The sequence below is a fragment of the Leptonotus elevatus genome, chromosome 10 (assembly GCF_054856555.1).
Source record: "Leptonotus elevatus isolate MCC_2025b chromosome 10, RoL_Lele_1.0, whole genome shotgun sequence".
NCBI lineage: Eukaryota > Metazoa > Chordata > Actinopteri > Syngnathiformes > Syngnathidae > Leptonotus > Leptonotus elevatus.
In genome coordinates, this window is record NC_141248.1 from 16258168 (window position 1) to 16276998 (window position 18831).

General features: G+C 39.9%; 2 protein-coding genes and 1 long non-coding RNA gene across 6 annotated transcripts; 2 read left to right on the top strand and 1 right to left on the bottom strand.

Moving 5' to 3' along the window:
• The first annotated feature begins 648 nt into the window (after positions 1–648).
• Positions 649–11199, top strand: stau1 (staufen double-stranded RNA binding protein 1). Of its 2 annotated transcripts, none has more exons than XM_086086753.1 (15): positions 649–831; positions 2100–2370; positions 2945–3066; positions 3162–3318; positions 3402–3552; positions 4628–4799; positions 4875–4970; positions 5053–5265; positions 6873–7016; positions 8326–8472; positions 8562–8637; positions 8716–9029; positions 9108–9230; positions 10333–10412; positions 10488–11199. In XM_086086753.1, the coding sequence occupies exons 2-15, from the start codon at positions 2172–2174 to the stop codon at positions 10591–10593; spliced, it is 2100 nt and encodes a 699-aa protein (XP_085942879.1). In that variant the 5' UTR covers positions 649–831; positions 2100–2171; the 3' UTR covers positions 10594–11199. The 2 variants fall into 2 exon arrangements, with proteins under 2 accessions (XP_085942879.1, XP_085942880.1); XM_086086754.1 differs by having other exon boundaries at positions 10506–11199.
• Positions 11200–11894: 695 nt separating this feature from the next.
• LOC147167352 (uncharacterized) lies at positions 11895–14121 on the top strand. 3 transcript variants are annotated; one of them, XR_015096271.1, is made up of 5 exons: positions 11895–11981; positions 12079–12137; positions 12262–12418; positions 13457–13599; positions 13689–14121. It is a non-coding gene; the product is annotated as an uncharacterized LOC147167352 (long non-coding RNA). The 3 variants fall into 3 exon arrangements; XR_015096270.1 differs by having other exon boundaries at positions 11904–11981; positions 12079–12418; XR_015096272.1 differs by lacking the exons at positions 11895–11981; positions 12079–12137; positions 12262–12418 and adding an exon at positions 12428–12540.
• rdh20 (retinol dehydrogenase 20) lies at positions 11968–15762 on the bottom strand. Its single transcript, XM_086086755.1, has 5 exons — positions 15193–15762; positions 13712–13810; positions 13445–13590; positions 12395–12526; positions 11968–12327 (listed from the first exon to the last, which is right to left on the bottom strand). Exons 1-5 carry the CDS (start codon positions 15745–15747, stop codon positions 12207–12209), a joined length of 1053 nt encoding a protein of 350 aa, XP_085942881.1. The 5' UTR covers positions 15748–15762; the 3' UTR covers positions 11968–12206.
• Between the last annotated feature and the right edge of the window lie 3069 nt (positions 15763–18831).

An 18831-nucleotide genomic window follows, 5' to 3' on the forward strand; every position in this document is an offset into this window, starting at 1 on the left:
CTAAATCAACATTGAGGATAATTTGGGATTTTTTTGGTGGGGGGGGGGCATGTGTCTGTATCGTAGTTATTTTCACAGCAGACATTGCATCTGTAAAGCTGACTGAAGTTTAAAGCAAAACTGTTCTGAAACAAAATGTGTGATATGATCCAACATTAAACTGAAAATAGTTTGGATTGGAAAAAAAGCTCCATGTTTTGTTTCCATAGCAGGTGTGGCATTGACAGTGGATTTTAAAAGAAAATTTGAGCTGCACCCAGAAAAACTTAACTTTTTGAACACTGAATCGAAAATAATAGGGGGCGGGGGGTGGCGTCATGTTTGTCAGTAGATGGTATTTGTAAAACTGACTGGAGTTTCAAGTGAACGTGTGGAATAATCCCTAAAGGAAAGTTAATAAAAAAAAAATTGATGGGGGGGGTGATAATTGATTATAATATTGTATAAAAAATACAGTATCAACTCATGGGAAAACTAATACATGAAATAAGGCAATATTAACAGAAAGTGTATTTGTATAAAAGATCCGTAAACACCGTACCCCAAATAAACACTTGCACTCCCAACACCATGTGGTATGTCGCCCCGCTGGGAGCTTTATTTTGGAAAAATTTCCTCTTGCCATGACGTCACTTCCTAAAGCCCGACTTAACATCTAGCCATTCTCTTTAGTGTTTGCCCTGTCTCCCCCATGTCCACTTCTCCACCGCCCACGTTTTGATTAAAAAAAATGCATAAATGAGCCCTTAAACGAGGCCATTTAGTAACTCAGACGTCACCAAACCAGTGTGTCTTATTGAGCAGCTTCAAACCTGAGAGGAGAACGCAAAGGTGAGGCTTTGTATTGTGCAGACTTGGTCGAGGCTAACGTAGCAAAGCTATCACTTTCGTCGGCTGGTCTTCAGTGGGGGAGAAAAAGGAGAATACTCTCTCTTACCTGTGTGGGGGGGATAAAAACACTGTCAGCTCTTTTAGCTTTTCGGTTGGTTGTTCGTCTCTGCGTTGACACAATTGACGCGCTTTATAATGTGTTCAATTCAATATTTCACAAAAGGTCTGAAGAGCTTACCTGCGTTAGCAAGGACGCTAGGAATCTCGGACGTGGTCTGTCTGCAACACAGACTCAATATTAAGCTATTGTCATGTAGAATGGGCGTGCGTGTGCAATGATGACTATATGCAATTAATTTCTAATTTCTGGCTTGCTCGCCGTCCCTCCCACTTAATTGATTAAAAATAGCGGAAGTCTACGATTTTCCTCTTCTGACACCCATGAAGGGTTTGTAGTGTGGAGCTAATAGAGCGTTTCTGAAAACAAATTAAGACTGAACTCCACCTATTTGTGCACCTCTGGTGAGAAAAAGAATGAGGTCTTTGTTGGAGGGAAATCCCTTCAAGAGTGCGTGAGTGGGTATGATATGATTAATATGATCTATATAATGTGCAAAATACAATTTTATATTTATAAAATAATTATTTTATTAAAGGATATGAGTGACCGTCAACATTCATCTTGCACACATGCTGTTTAAAGGTGCCATCCACTTCACACATTTGGAGAGCACTGTTACAGCATTTTATTTGTATTTGTTTATTTCAATAAATGAAGCATTGCTTTAAAAAAAAAAAGTGTCAATGAGGAGCTATATGGATGACATCATCATTTGATTTCATGGGCCACAACGAAGGTCAAATCGTCTAAATCCCATATAGCCTTTCACTCAGAAGAGGAGTCAGAAACGACAACACCATCTTTTGAACAGGGCGGTCGTGACGCTCCGGGCCAGCGGCGTCCTCCATCACCTGGTTGTTTCTAAAGGAGGGCATTCCAAGTGTGTGTTAGCAAAAACATTCCTTTGTTTCTTGTCAGGCTGGAAAATTTTACTCTCCTATAAATCACACCACAGCCACAATTGAAGTCACTACTCCTGACAAACCTGAATTAGTTCAAATTGATAGTACAACCTAGGGTTGTAAAACATGTTAACATTTTTGGGGGCTTTTATCACAATTGCACTAAATGTTAAGGTTGTATTCCTTTAAAAAAAAAATGCCCTCGTCTCCTCACAGTGCTAATCGATCCTCTTTTCTATCAACAGTTCCCCTATCATTGCTACACTGAAAAGTTTCTTATCAAAAGTCACCCCCGTGACAAACCCAGAGCAGCAAGCATGTCCCAGCTCCAGTTCCAGTGTCCGACCAGTCCCATGCCCGCTGCCCCCGCCCCGCTGCAACTAGGGCAGCCTCAGCCTCAACCAGGCTTCAGCATCCCCTGTGCGGCGAGCACGTTGGCGTCGGAGAGCGCCGGCCAGCCCGTCAGGAGTTCCGCTCTCCCTGCGGGCTCAGCCACTCCCTACGCGACCATCACGGGTTTGTTGGTTTATTTATGCGCCGTTTGCTCAGAAAGCCGTTTGAATTGATTTATGAAATAAAACACGGTATTGATTGGCCGATTTTAAAATATTACAATTAGGAGTACTGGGATGTAAGATCTGGGGAACATGCTCTTCTTCTTTCTTTTTTTTTTGCCTCACAAGAATAAAGTGCACATTGACTACAGTAGGTGGCAGTAGCGCTCTCAGGCAAAGTGATGCACTTCAAATCTTTTTTGTGACAGACTAAAAATATAAAATTCTTTTTTATTTTAAGTTGATCTATATATTTCTTTTTTCTGATGCAGAGGTGTACTTGCAACAATGTTATAGATGTATGATGATATTTGTTGTCGCGCGACAGAAAATATTTCCAAGCATAGTTATAGCTTAACATTACTAATTGGGGCTGGTCCTCACTTTTGGAGTGAATAATCCCAAACAAAAAAACGAGCCTTTGATCCGAGATGTCATCTAATGGCCTTTTAAAATTGACTCTGTTTTAGTCCAACAGATGCACTTGTTCATTTTTTTTATCACATTTCGTCAACCGTTGTTTTTTCTTCTTCCAGTATCTAACATGGCAAACCCTAAAGAGAAGACCCCCATGTGTTTGGTGAATGAGTTAGCCCGTTTCAACAAGCTCCAACCCGAGTATAAGCTACTGAGCGAGCAAGGACCGGCTCACTCCAAAGTATGTTTGGGAAAATCTTTCACCCGCAAACTGCCTTCATTTCTTCCTTATCATTTAATAAATGGAGAGCCTGCAATGTTTCTTCTCCCCATCAGATTTTCTCAGTGCGGCTCACACTGGGAGATCAGCACTGGGATGCTGAGGGGACCAGCATCAAGAAGGCCCAGCATTCCGCTGCTACATCTGCCCTGGCTGAGACGCTACTTCCAAAGCCCACCATCAGGACACCCCGCCACACAGGGAGGCATTCGGGTGGGTGCATCACACTGCTCTCATGACCAGGAAATCCCATTTTGTCAGGATCGGTTGCTTTTATGTGTGCTTCCTCCTGACAGATGGTATGATTCAAATCATGGAGTTGAACGCATTATGCTCAAGACTTAGTAAAAAGCCCACATACAAACCCATCGACCAATTCCCGATGAGACCAACAAACATGAGTTATGGTATCCGTGTCGCGGGGCCCTATCACCGCTCTATGCAACAGTAAGTTTGGCCCATCTATTGTCCACTTTTTCTGTTTTGATAATCTGTCTATTTTTTTAACTCATTTCAATCCCCAAAACGTTTTTAAATACGTTGTCCTTCCCTCCCCAAAATGTGTTTACATGTTTTTACGTTTCATAAGCGAGAGCATGCAGAAGGCTTTGATGCAGCTTCTGACATGAAGATGTGGCTTAAAAAAATGGGGGTTCTTCTAAAAAAAAAAAAAAAAAAAAAAAAAAACAACGGCCAGCAGGTGGCAGCAGAGTATAAGAGATTAGCCAGGGCAATGTTGCAACAAGCTCTTTTTTTTATGGAGGATCAAAAAAGCCAAAATGGAAAATAAATAAATGACTAAATAAATAAAAGTAAAAATAAAAACATATAAAGTATAGTTTAAAAAAAAGTTGAATTAAAAAAATTAATGGAAATTTAAAAAAGACAAAATATATATATCCTTAAATAAATAAATGTATCAATCAAATAAAAACGCTCTGCTCTCACATTTATTTATTTCATGCTGCAGATGCTCTGTCAGGTCGAAATGTTATTCAAATCATTCGAAAATGGCTTGGGTTAGGCTCCGCCGTTGCGTTTTTATTTATTTATTGATATTTAATTATATTTATATTTGTATTTATTTGTATTTTTTTAATCTAGTTTTTTTTAAACTTTTATTTATTTATTTGGGGAAGTATATTTCCATTTGTATTTATTTAATTTAATTTAATTTTTGAATTATAATTTTTATATCCGTTTTTATTTTCACTTTTATTTATTTATTTATTTTATATTTTAAATTTAAATGTGGCCCTCCATATTTGTGTCAGTGTTTTCACCAGGAATGTGAATATCGACGAAACTTAGCTATATTCTAATGCTAATTGCTGAAAAACGGATACAAATATACTTTTTTTTCCTGATGAAAGAAGAGACTAATCTTTCTTTTGGTAGGTGCCATGTCTCGCAATAGAACACAATATTCAGTGGGCCTTGCAAAATCAGTCAAACAGCCGGGAGCGAAGGGGATTACTTCAGTGAAAATGGCTGTGAGTGAATGAGTTAATTGTGTGTCCAGTTACTACTACCCATTTGCCCCCATGGGACCAATGATCTACCACATGGAACTATCCATCGGAGGCCAGCAGTTTCTCGGGAAGGGGCGCACGTGGCAGCTCGCCAAGCAAGATGCAGCCACGAAGGCCCTGAGAGTGCTGCAGAAGGAGCCCATATTGCAGCAAATGCCCGAGGTGAGAGGCGTGCGCTCGGCAATCCTGCTGACCAACTCGATCTGCATTCATTGCTTCCTCCCCCCCTCCCCTCAGGTGAACGAAGAGCCCGAAGAAGAGAACCTCAACAAGTCAGAAATCAGTCAAGTGTTTGAGATTGCACTGAAGCGCAATCTACCGGTAAATTTTGAGGTATCACCTACTTTAATTGGAGGCTCATTAGCCACATGTCGGCAGGGCGCTTCCCAACTGTCGGCGTCATTGTGTTATCCAGGTGTTAAAAGAAGAAGGCCCGCCGCACATCAAGAGCTTCGTCGTGCGCGTTGCAGTGGGCGAGTTCACCGGCGAGGGCGAGGGGAAGAGTAAAAAGATCGCAAAGAAGTTGGCAGCTGCCGCTGTGCTCGGGGACTTGAAGAGGTTACCTCACATACCCAGCGTGGAGAAGATGCTGCCACGCATCAAGAAGAAAACCAAATCCATTATCAAGGTACTCAGAAAATGTTGCGCGTGAGAGTGTTTGAAGAGAAAAGGACATTTGGAAAATTTTAATTGGATGGGATTTGTGAAAGAAAGTGTCTAAGATGCCTCCTCCAGCGTGGCCTAAATGTGACCAATGTCCTGGATTGACGAAATGGGAAATTTAATAATCAATTGTTAACATTGATAGGGGTTTAAAAAAAAAAAACGAATAACCTGTCGAATCGATTTTCCTTTTCAAGCTCTATCGATTATTTTATATATCTCTTTTTCCCATAAATTATTTGAAAAATTGTATATTAAAGGCCAATTTATTTGGTCTATTTTACTGTTTTCTTGACATTTACAGTTCAAATGAATTTAAAAGCATTTTCTTACATTTATTCCACTTTAAGGCAATTCAGAATAATTTTAATTTATATTTACAATGATTGTTAGATATTAAATATTTTCATCTCATTCTTGTCAATGTTTGAGTAACACTTAACTTATTTGCTCCCAAAAACGTATAAATATGTTCTATTGTAAACGTTTCAAGTGTCCCAAAGACGTATTTATATGTTTTTGTTTAATTGTTATGCTAGAGCATACAGAAGGCTTTGATGCAGCCTCTCAACTGCACAAAACAGGTTGAAGCAATGGTAGTTAATTACAAAAACGGCCAGCAGGTGGCAGCAGAGTAGAAGAGATCAACCAGAGCGGATTTACTCACAATTCTAAGCAGATTTGTGAATCATGATTAAACTTAGCTATATTCTAATGCTCATTGCTGCAAAACGGAAACACATACAAATATACTTTTTTTTTCCTGATTAAAGAAGAGACTCTAATCTTTCGTTTGGTAGGTTCTATGTTTTTATAGCAATAGAACACAATATTCTGTGGGCCTTGCAAAATCCAGTAAAACAGCCGGGAGCAAAGGGGGTTGCTTTAGTGAAAATGGCAGGAAATATATGTGTTATTAAATAATTTGACCAGATACTGCCTCTTCAAAATTTACTTTGGAATTTAATATTTGTGGAGTTTTTATCATGTACTTGACTTTGTGCCATAATTAATCAATATCGGATCGAAGTGAATCGAATCAGAATTTTTTTTTTTAATCAAACTGAACTCTTGTGACTCGATTGAGAAAATTACAATGGACGCCCAGCCCTATTTATTTATTTTTTTGACATTTCAGATAGCCCCCCCCAAAATGCTTGCTTTTCGACAGTTAATGTATTCGCGTCATTGTTTTAAACGAGCAAAAGAAATGGAAAAGGCAGAGGCACACACGCCTCCAGGCTAAATGTCCTCACATTCAAGTGCACAAGCCAAATGTAACAGAATAAAGTAACTAGAGCATACTGATTCTTGATGAGATGTCAACACTTGGAATAAAGCAGCCAAGTCACAAGCAGTCCCGCACTCACTCAGTTTGTGTTCTTATGCAATATTTACACTGAAAACAAGATGAAGAAATATGAAGAAAAAAAATCTAGTCAAAAATGACCGTCAAAGGCTGAATTGAGGCAACTGGACTTATCTTTGTTATTGAAGACGATTCACCTTGAATCCAGAAAGCTTCTTCTGTCCTGAAATAACAAATGACCCCCCCCACACACACACACACAGCTGCAGACCAGCCCGGAATACGGCCAGGGAATGAATCCCATCAGCCGTCTGGCTCAGATCCAGCAGGCCAAGAAGGAGAAGGAGCCGGAATACAGCATGGTGACGGAGAGAGGGCTGCCGCGGCGTCGGGAGTTCGTCATGCAAGTGAGTCCGTGGCACAAGCGCTCGTTAGTCGGCCAGCATGAGGCCTTTTCACGCTGCACTTAGTTTTCTTTGTGTTTTCCGTGGGGCAAGGCTCCCCGGCACAAGCTTGTCTTTCGATGGAATTAGTGGTGTCACTATCAAATATTTTTAGAATCGATTAATCTACTGATTATTCATTCGATTAATCGACTAGTTGGATTTAAATTTGCATTAAGGTGTGTTATAAAAGCATTTTCCCCCCTGATTACTGTTTATTAACCAGTGATTGGTGGTTATTTCGTACTTCATATTCGTATAGGGATTTAAAAAAAAGGGGGGGGGGGGATAGATGTTTGCGTTACCGGTTTGTTCGGTCATTGTTTTCCAAAGTAAAAACAGATGTTTGCAAATGTCTTATTTTGATTAAACACAGAAGATAATCAGTCTTCTTTCATGAAGAACTACAGGAATTGGTGAACAACTAATGTTGATATGCTGAAATAAAAATAAATAAAAAAATGTCTCCAAACGATTACCCGATTAACTCATTCAAACCCAAAAACATCTAAATAAATGTTTTAATACTTTGCCCTTCACTCCCAAAAACGTATTTAGATGTTTTTAATGTGTTTTTTATGCTAGAGCATACAGAAAGCTTTGATACAGATTCTGACCTGAAGAGGTCGCTTAAAGCAATTGTAGTTATTACAAAAAACGGCCAGCGGGTGGCAGCAGAGTATAAGAGATCAATCATTTTTATATTTATTTGTATTTTTTGAATCTTGTTTTTTACCTTTGTATTTATTTTTTACTTTTATTTATTTATTTAGGGATAGATATTTCCATTTGTATTATTTTTTTTATTATAATTTTTATATCTGTTTTTATATTCATTTGTTTATTTATTTTAAGTTTTGGCCGTCCATACTTTTTGCCAATGTTTTCAACAGGTTTGTGAGTAATGATGAAACTTAGCTATATTCTAATGTTAAAATGGAAACCCATACAAATATACTTTTTTTTTTTTTTCTGAAAAAAAGAAAAAAACGAATCTTTCTTTTGGTTTGTTCCATGTTTTTATAGTGCTAGAACAGAATATTCTGCAGACATCAGTCAAAATCCAGTAGAACAGCCGGGAGCGAAGGGGCTTCCTTCAGTGAAAATGACTGGGAGTGAATGAGTTAAAATAATTGTCGACTTAATATGATAATCGATAACTTAGATAGCTCTCGTTGGAAGTGGTTGCTTAGCGACCTACCGGGAAGTTTCGAATGCGCTCCATGTACGTTAGCCTCTAATACTTGCTTCGTCCTGCATGCTTTTGTTCCAGGTGCGAGTGCGCGGCCAGTCTGCGGAGGGCATGGGGCCGAGCAAAAAAGTGGCCAAGAAGAACGCGGCAGAGAAGATGTTGGAGATACTTGGATATAAAGTGCCTCAGCCTCAGCCCTCTAAACCGGCACTTAAAACTGAAGAGAGGGTATTTTGTTTGACCGTTTTAGGTAATAGAAAAGCATGACCCTGTTTGTATGTTTAATCTTAAATGTCCGCTGTTTGTGGAATCTTCAGACCCCCGTGAAGAAGCCCGGCGATGGACGCAAGGTGACATTTTTTGAGCCTGGCTGTATGGAGGAGGTGCCACTGGGTGAGTGCAAGTGGTTGGAACGCACACATTTTGACTCGCTTTTTGTTTTCGTCACAGCCGCCCCACGATATCTTCCAGGTTCCAAGGAGGAGGAGTTCCGCCTGCCTTACTTGAGTCACCAGCAGCTTCCTGCCGGCATCCTGCCCATGGTGCCCGAGTTGGCTCAAGCGGTCGGGGCCTGCCAAGGACCCCAGGGCAAGGATTACGTGCGAGCAACACCGAACCCGGGCAAGGCCACCGTCACTGCCGCAATTGCCAACGAGCTGCTGTACTCGGGCACGTCCCACACGGCCGAGGCTATCCTCAAGAACAAAAACATCCAGACGCCCCACGGGCCCCTCACCAGGCCCTCGGAACAGCTTGCTTACCTTGCGTCTGTGCAGGGCCTGCAGGTAGTCGTCCTCTTCGGCGTCTTCAATCGGCTCGGCGTTGCGCACCCAACAGAAAGCACTTTCTTATTTTGCTTGCAGGTGGAATACAAAGATTTCCCGAAAAACAATAAGAATGAGTTTGTATCGCTGATAAACTGCTCCGCCCAGCCACCGCTCATCAGCCATGGAATGGGAAAAGATGTCGAATCCTGTCATGATATGGTAGGACAATCCAAACATCGTCTCAGTTCTGTTTCCTGCGAGGGCTTGTTCAGGAAGAAAGTTCAACACAAGCCATTTTGCGATGCTGGTTGACTTACAAATCCAAATTTCAAAAAATTCATGAAACTATTTAAGAAATTGACTGTACAATATATAAATAAATTAGTATCAATTCAATTCAAAAATGTATTTCACTTTTTAAAATCAAAGAAATGAAAGGGAACAGAAAGAAGTAAAAGCTTGTTATATCTGCCCTTGATCAACACACGGGAAAAAATTTAATTAATAAAAAAATAAAAATGTATCTCACGTGAAACACAATCTTTTGAACATTGGCAGACACATTATGGAAAAGAAGGGGAACAAAAAGGTTAAGTCTTGCAGTACTGTCAACCTTTTTTCTTTTTTTTTACTCATTCACTGCCATTGACGGCTATAGACGTAAAAAATTAATTTGAACTATTTCTATTAGTTTCACATTTTTTTCCACTTTTGTTAACAAGAGTATGAAAACCTAGAATTTTTTTTATTGTGCATTTAGAACAGATATAACATTTGTGATTAAGCACATGTTTATTAAACAGCTTTTGTGATTTGCAACATGTTAACGTTTTTTCTTTTGTTTGCCATCAGCTTTTGCACCAACTATAATGCCAATTCCTAAATAGCCACTAATTCACGGGCTAACCGTTAGCTCGCGGGCGAACCGTTAGCTCGCGGGCTAACCTAGTAGCCGTTAATTCGCAAGCGAGCCGGTTAGCTCGCGGGCTAACCATTCACCCGCACGCTAACTCCCAAATAGCTGCTAATTCATGAGCTAACGGTAAGCGCCTGGGCTAAATGTTTACCCACACGCTAACCCTGGGATAACTCCCAAATAGCCGCTAAAAAAACAGCTATTAGGTTAGCCTGCGGTTCCATTTATCGTAAAGTCTCGCAAAATATGTTCAAGTCACGTTTTTTGAGTCTGTCTACATTTTGATTAAACTCCTAACTTAGTTTGATACAACTAGCTAAAATGCTTGTATTTGCCGTGTTATCTGGTCAACTGTAAATACGCTGCTAGAAACAGATATAAATGACTCTTCTTCACCTTTTACAGGCTGCACTTAATATATTGAAATTGCTGTCTGAGTACGAGCAGCTGTTAAACGAGCGAACAGGAAACGGAACAGCCCCTGGGTAAGTCCTCACTTTATAGCGTGAAGTCAGCTTTCAAACGCGTTCATGTAAACCACAAGCATCGTTCTCATTAAGTGGGCCGGGTTCCGACAGATGTGGCAAACAGGAGGTGGAAGGCGAGCTGCACCCCAAACCGGCTAACTCAAGCACACTGGCCCCGCCCCTGGACGGCAACGTTTAGACCATCTTGACTGTCAAAGCACAAAAAAAAAAAACTTGAAGACACTGTGTTCCAATCACGGCAGGACATTTTTGGGCGGCCGTCGGTCATAATCACCGGTACACCGTGTTCACAGTTAAACAAGATTGAAGTGAACATTTTGGTTTTGCTCTCCTTGATGTTGTTTAATTGTACTTTTTTTGTTTGTTTGCTCACTCGTGGAAGTAGCTGCATCCTAGCCAGTGATTTGGGGCTTCACTTGGAAACTGTGAATTGTGTCCTGTTAATTCTTGATTTTAAGTATCATGTTTTATTACTGCCTTTAGGTTATCATAAACAAAAGAAGAAGTCCCATTTGTGTTTTTTTTTTTTTCATCTTTGTCTAGGATGCAGCTGTCAAATGTTTCTCCAGTGCTTTCAAAACCCACAAGTGACGTGTTACCGACATTGATCATGCAGGGCCAGGAAGAAAGAGCGTGTTACTTTCAGTGTAGCGTGTGATGTAAACGTGATGTTTCCACTGTGTGTGGCAAGGCAGTCTTAACTCCCGTTCCCTCCTTTGTCGGCCTCCCGTCTCTTTCTGCTCCTTGTGGAAATAAACCTGCGTGCTCATGTGCACAAAACAAATATCTGTCTTAACTTGTATTTTTTTTCTTTCTTTTTTTTGCTCGACTCATTTGTTTCCTTGTTTATATTTTGGGTTCTTTTCTTTTAATCTCACGTTTAGAGGCTAAACTGGTGACTGTGTGCAACTAATGGGCCTTTTAGATTGATTGCATAAACAGTGCTTGTTTTTTGCTTTTGGGTTTTACCTGTGAAAACTGCATTTGCTGTTAAGCCAACACGAAGAGCAACAGACATCGAACAGGTTGGCCAAGGTTATCAACAGCAGTTGATGACAGAAACATTGTGAGCGCTGCAAAGAAGACTACAAACACTCAGCTACATCGCTGCCGACCTCCACAGGGTAGGGGTGAAAGTATCACAATCCACTGTTTGAAGAAGACTTTGAGAGAAGAAATAAAGCCATACCATAAAAAAAGCGAAGTGCGCGTTACGTTTGCGCATGCGTGGAAAAAAAAGCGTCCTGAGTTTTAATATATCTCGATGTAAATACCTTGAAATACAAGCTGGAATTCTGAGCTTGTGTCTCAGTCATGTTTTGATCTGAAACCCAATTGTTTCCTGTAGACAACAAACACAAAGGAATTGAATTGACATTGCCGTTCCAATACTTTTGGAAGGGACTTGACTTGGAGAGCGTTTCGTGACAGGCAGCGCAATTATATGCTCTTCCACTAGATGGCAGACGCTACAATTAACCTGTATCCCGTGGCAATTCATACAGCAGAATAGCTTTGTGTTAAACAAAAGTGGTGTTTCTAAGGTAAAATATGTGCTCAGACAATGTAGGTCACTTTAATTGTATGAACACATACAACGCAGCAGTTACAGAGTTGCATCATTTAACTTTTTTTTCTCTTTTCATTGAACATAACTGCAAAGCTGATAACCACTTGTCTGAGTCGTCATCTCGCGTCTGCGTTTGTTCTGACCAATAGCATGTGAGCGAATCCTGGCAGTCGAACAGTTTTTTTTTCCCGATAAATTCTTAAAGGCTTTTTGAATGAAACCTACGCGATCGAATTGACACCGTTTAACATTTGTTTCTTCTTGGCATCGATGAAGGGATACATGCACTTGTCGGAGCCCATGAAACGATACGAAACCACGTTGGATTCCCATGGCAGCAAACTGAAAGAACAAAAAAAGTATAAGCAGGTTTCGGGTCGGCGTGAGTGGGACGAGACGTGGTACTGACGCTCTGAAGAGGACAGGCAGGTAGGTGAGTCGTGGAATGCACACTAGGGGTTGGTCTACGAGGATGGCGTTCATGGCCTGCTCCACGCAGTACTGAGGCTCCAGAGGGGGCAGGAACACCTCCACCTCTTCTCTGTTGGCAGCAAGGTTATTTTAGTATACGAAAACAACAAACATTCTAAAAAGGGTTAACCTTAACCCTATTTTGCTTTAAAAAAATAAAAAACAGGTGAAAACCCCTGCTACAATTTGGCTTTAGCCTATGATGCTAGCTAGCTAGCTCCCTAACAGGTAAACGAGCATCATGGGCGCTAGCTAGGGAGCTGCTAGCTAGCACCTGGGGCTAAAGCTAAATTGTGGCAGGGTTTTTACTTTCTGGACCTGGATTTGCCACCTCTGATTAAAACAAAAGCTTTGAAAAAGAAAACTAACTGAAACTACATTTTATGTTTACAAAACTAACCAAGACTATAATTATAGCGAAAATGTCCTTCCTTTTAGACTTTGGTAATTGGGATGATTTTAGATGTGATTTTAAGTATATTTATTCGATATTAACCGGAATAACGACGTTTGAAAGTGTGTCACGCGGAAGTGAAGTTTATTTAGCAACAGCCAATCGAAAAGCACCTTCAGATGACATTGCTCCTCGGCGACAATTTTGCGTTAAATTCTGCTTTTTAACTCACGCTAGGTAAGAAAATGCGTTACTTTTTTTCATTTTACCATGGTGTTTATTAAATATTATGCGCAAGTAATACATATTTTTCTTTTAAAAACTAATACTGAAACTAACTAAAACTAAGCATTTCTTAAAATAACTACAACGAATAAAGACTAATAGAACCACCCTGAAAAATATATTAAATATTTTTACTCAAAACGAAATAAAAACTAACATGAAAATTCCAAAAACTATAATAACCCTGGTTGACAGTCATATATGATCACGGATTTTTAAAAATACTTATTTTTTATTTTTTCCCCAACATTTGTCAACCCCTGTTTTTCCTCACTGATTTATATGAACTTAGCAATAATGTTGACACACCTTATCTTGCAGCCTTCAAACATGCCCGTATCCACGATGTAAGGACACACCAGAGTTGTCTTCACACCCTCCACTTCCTCAGCCAGCAGCTCGTGAGCCAGAGACTCATGGAAACCCACCGCAGCAAACTTACTGGCGCAGTAGTCCTGTCTCAGGTGCAACAAACACATCCATTTATGCTGGATTTGTCTGGGAAAAACATCTTAGATCGCTTTATTTGTGATCAACGTTGAAACTGTTGCAGGTCGGCCTTCAATCCTGAATCACCTCAACGCAGCTTGTGCTGAAGAGGCCCAGCACGCTGGCGATGGTCACGATGTGGCCGTGATCCCGGGCCTTCATCTGCGGCAGGAAGGCCTTCACTGTCTGGCACACAAACGCAGAGTGATGTCGAAGTACGTAATATTCACGCGCAACATAAAGGGCGCTTTTGTTGCATGTGCAGCTTCGCATTAAGAGGATTGTGAGCAATGCTGTAAAGGGATCGTATTAGTGTGCTTTATTTTTAGCGACAATACACTGCTGTGTGCCAATAGATGAGGATAAAAATGCATTTAGTAATTTACAAGTTTTTCTTTGTTGCAAAAAACGAAACAATATACCCCTTTGGACCCATAGATGATTGCAGTGGACATGATGTATTTGCATGTCCAAACCAATAAAAACACATAACTTTGGATGATGTCAACACTTCTGGTTCATGATTAGATTCTAACTAACCAATCACAAGTTGATTTGCATGATGTTCATGTTAAAAAATTTTTACATAAAAGCTTGGTATGTTTACAACACGTTACAGCCGTACTATCCTGGCGTCCACTATAACAAATAAAAACATGAGATAACACTCCCCAAAAGGGTCTGAAGGGGTTAACTTTTTTTTGCCTGACATTTTCATGATTAGATAATACATTAAAGCAGGGGTGTCAAACTCATTTGAAATCGGGGGCCACTTAAACCCCACTGTGATCTCAGGTGGGCCGGACCAGTATGTGGCCGAATAAGCTATAAATAACGACAGGTCAAATGTATTTTTTTTTTTTTTTTGTGCAAATAATTACACCAGGTGGGCTGGACCAGTATGTGACCTAATAAGCTATAAATGTCAGGTCAAACGTATTTCCTGTTGTTGTTTTGTGTGCAAATAATTACACGTACATTCTGAAAATATTCGCATCATTATCTTATTGCTGATGAATATGAAATTTCTTAACAAAAATGAACGCACAACTTTTGCCGTAAAAGCCAAATTTCAGAATGACTTTTAAATTGTCGTCAGTGCGCCATCTAGTGGACACAATTAGCAACATCAGTTTTTTTTTTAACTGCAATTTTTGTTCTGTCCTCACGGGCCAGATTGAACCTACCGATGGTTTGACACCCTCCGCATCAAAGCAACTGTGAATTAATTTGATGGCGTGCTGGCTTTTAAAAGGGAAGTCAACCCCCAAATTTGTTTTAAAATAGTATGTTCTGTGCAGCCCCACATTCTGATTAGTATTGCATTTGTGGAATTTGGAAAAAGCAGAAAAAGAGATAGATAAAAAAAAAAGGGTAGATTTTGCTGCTTTATTCATATTAGATATAGATTATTATTATATATATATATATATATATATATATATATATATATATATATATATATATATATATATATATATATATATATATAAATATATATATATAGAGAGAGAGATACAAAATTAGATAGAAAAAACATTTAATAACTTAACAAAGGTTTTCCTTACCCAGAAAAGTGCGAGACAGTTGACCTTAATGGTCTTCTCGATGAGCTCGTCCGGACAGTCCAGCACGCGTTGGCCGGCCACCACTCCGGCGTTGTTCACCAGCATGGTGACATCCCGGCCCAGGTCCTTCCGCACCACATCCGCGTAGCGATACACGTCCTCCCTTTTGGTGACATCCACGGTATAGGCGTGCGCCTTGCCCCCCAAATCGCGCACCAGCTTGGCCGTGCGCTCGTTAGCCGCGCCGTCCACGTCCCACAGCACCACCTCGGCGCCTCGCTTGGTGAACTCCTGGGCGAAGAGGCGACCCAGGCCTCCTCCCGACCCGGTGATCAGCACCAGCTCGCCGTCGATGGGCTTGACGCGTGGCCGCAGCACGGCCCGCACGGTGTTGCGCAGGATGAAGTAAATGATGTCCAGCAGCATCATCTGCATGTCCATGAAGAATATCATGGCTGCTCGGCTTGACTCTCGCTCACGCTCACAAACGGCCCGGGTGAGTTCATGCGGACAGCCGAGCTGCTGTTTGAGTCGTCTGTGGGCCTCAGCCTCCATCCTGCTGGTTTTTAAACACCCTCCTCCCAGATTAGAAGAAATACTTTGAGCGCCTCATTACTGCTACTCTAAGCTGTCAATGTACTGTATACATTTGCACCAGTGCTAAGGGAAAATAACATAGAATGTCTTTGTAAGGAGAGGTCACCAGCTTTCACGTGAAACGCAATCTGTACTTAGACTAACCAGGCCGTTTATGAGGTACCCCTTATCCTTTGCCTTTTTTTGCCTTGACCAAGAAACCCCCACGTACTGACAAACATGGGCAACTCCAGTGAGGGCCATGCTCCATTCTGTATGACAGAATAAAGGCCTATATAACAAATCAAGAGTGACAAATACAGCACCATAGCAACTGACATCATCACAAGGATTTAACCCAAAACACAGAAGCTTGTTTATGGTTTCATATTTAATTATATTTATATATTTATTTTTGTATTTATTTAGATATTTTTTTTAATTTACCTATATATAAATATATTTATTTATTTTGTGTATTTAATTTTTGAATTATTTTTTATATCCGTTTTTATTTTCAGTTGTATTTATTTATTTATTTAATCATATATTAATTTTTTTAATTTTGGCAGTTTTGGTCCTCCAAACAAAGCAAGACTGTGTGCCATGTGTCGACTGAAGGGGCGTCACAAGTCATCTTAAATACCAGGTTGTGAACTAATTTACAATATGACTCCGTACTTTAGTTGATCTGAGACTGGTTATGGGGTGCTGCTGTTTTGGTTAGCAACAGAGTTCAAGTGTTTCAGTCAATAATGTTTGTTTGTGAACAGTAGCATCTGCCATTACTACCCTTTTTTTCAGGGCGGGGGTGTCAGGTGTTAAATTTCACAACTCCCTTGCAAAATTGCCTTCAAAACAGCAACACGGGGTAGTTTATGTTTACAACAATCATCACATGCTATACTAAAACCTCTGATAGTGTCACTCAAACTCTTGCACTGGACCCTTCATTACTGAATTAATTGGCCGGCTTTTGTTCCCTGTGGAGTATTAAAAGTACCGAAAACGCATAAAACCGATTAATGGTTTAAATTTGGTTCTGTAATGTAATCCAAAATGTAATGAGCCACTGAGTAAGCGTGAAAAAAACAAAAATCCACATAAGGATGTTGAGGTTGTGTACAACCTCATATATAGTTTTTGCAATTTAAAATTGAAGTGTGTAAAAAGTGACACTTTTTTTGTAAGCAGTTTGAGAGCATAAGCAGATTGTTTTCGAGCTGTAAACCTCTGTGGTATTACACCTCAAGAAGGATTGTTTTCGTTCCCAACACTGGCGCCGTTGTTTTACCCGCAGCGTTTGGCATGTGAGCCATATCCGTATGTAATCGGACCAGTGAGTCCTTATTTAGTAGTCGTAAAGATCGCCAGACTATTTACTAAGTTGTGATCTCTTCCCCCCTTTTTGATATACGTGTAGGGTGTCCCTCCAAAATTGTACTCTGACTGGCCATGATAGGTAAAAAAGAAAAAGAAAAGAAAAAAGACATTAGATTTAAGATAATTTCTAGAATAAAATAAAACGGTCTAAGCAAAAAATATATGCGCAGTGGGCAGTGAGAGTAAATATTTTTTTGTTGACATCCTCTATAATGGCTTTATATTTTTATATTTTGTGCATTTTTGTAAATGAAAAATATGAACATGAGTTTATTACATTCAACATTCAAGCCTCATTCAGGCTCATTGGAATCTGAATTGCCAGAATTTTAATTAATTGAAAGACTGGTGTACTTTTTTTTTTTTTTTTTTTAACTGTAAATGCGACTTCAAATGATCACATTCGCCTTAAAAAAAAATCATCACAGTAGTGGAAAAATAGTATATGAAAAGTGTTTAGTGATTTATTATTTTTTTGGACTGTTTTCTGGCCTTCACACACATTTCAGTTTGGCCTTCACTGTCCACACTGTTGGAACTTTTGAATGAATAAACTCAAGCCACGGGAGTTTCATTAATTTGCCCTTTTCACACGGTCGAGGCACACGCACGGCGAGCAGATCAGCCGAGAGGCGGCCGATAATGCTCATCGTTTTTTAGCAAACACATCGTGACTTTTAGCTGAGCGAGTGCAGCAAGCTTACCTAATACCTGCACAGATAAGAAAACGTATCTTGGCGTTAAAAACAATATACGTGGTCATGCCAAAGGCCATCGCTAATGTAGTGAGGTACCTTATCAAATTGACCTTCATTTTCTCCTTTTGTCCTTATTGCGAGAGAAAATTGTGCCATTACGTGGTTATTTCGATGTCCATTGTGAGGCCCGTTATTGCAGAACATGTTCATAATTAATGTTATTATCATGGATTCTCTGTGGGCAGTCCCAGCTCTTATTATCACCCGTGGCTATGACAACGGCAGGAAGAAGCGACACGATTAGGTAACACGTTCAGACTCTCCTCGCAAATTGGTGACCTTTTCCAACCTTTGAAAATGTTCCCGTAGTAGCTTTTGTGTGTGAATTATTTTGTGCAGTTTGAACTAACTGTGCTTGAGATGGATGAGGAGGGCAGGTAAGTCAGTACAGTACAGTGGTTCAAATGATCAAGTATTATCTCTACTGGCCATATATGGCTTCAAAATGGACACTGGATGCCAAAGTGGCAAACCACTTGATCTCCTACTAATCAATCGGCAGAGACTAAAAAGTTGACAGCGTAAAATTTTCAAGCAGGGCCATATTTAGTCGTTTGTAGGATGTGGCGCAACCCATGTAATGTAATTAGTGATTACTAGACCTACGATTATATAAACAAATGTATGTTGATGTGATGGAACATTTTTATATATTATTGAAATGAATAGTGTGTTTTTAAAATGAAAGAAATATACAATATATATTGCCTCTGTGTTTTCAAGTCACATAAGAATGAGTTAAAGAATTCATTATTTTTAATTTATTTAATGGGGTCAAAACTATTAGTTAAAATATCTTAACGTCTCTCAAATGTGTTTTTTTTTTACGGCCCAAACGAGGAAAACAAGAGCGTGAGAGAAAGATACTCACAGTTCGCTTCTCAACTTTTCTTGCGCTCCTCCCCCTCCCCTCCCGTGAGTC

Excerpts from the sequence above, each read along its gene's own strand:
- stau1 (XM_086086753.1), top strand. The coding sequence starts at position 2,172 with ATGTCCCAGCTCCAGTTCCAGTGTCCGACCAGTCCCATGCCCGCTGCC. Across the intron at positions 3,319-3,401 it reads CCACACAGGGAGGCATTCGG|ATGGTATGATTCAAATCATG; the intron begins GTGGGTGCATCA and ends TCCTCCTGACAG. Across the intron at positions 4,971-5,052 it reads ATCTACCGGTAAATTTTGAG|GTGTTAAAAGAAGAAGGCCC; the intron begins GTATCACCTACT and ends TGTGTTATCCAG.
- rdh20 (XM_086086755.1), bottom strand. The coding sequence starts at position 15,747 with ATGGAGGCTGAGGCCCACAGACGACTCAAACAGCAGCTCGGCTGTCCG. Across the intron at positions 13,591-13,711 it reads TCAGCACAAGCTGCGTTGAG|GACTACTGCGCCAGTAAGTT; the intron begins GTGATTCAGGAT and ends CACCTGAGACAG. Across the intron at positions 12,328-12,394 it reads CTGCCTGTCCTCTTCAGAGC|TTTGCTGCCATGGGAATCCA; the intron begins GTCAGTACCACG and ends TTGTTCTTTCAG.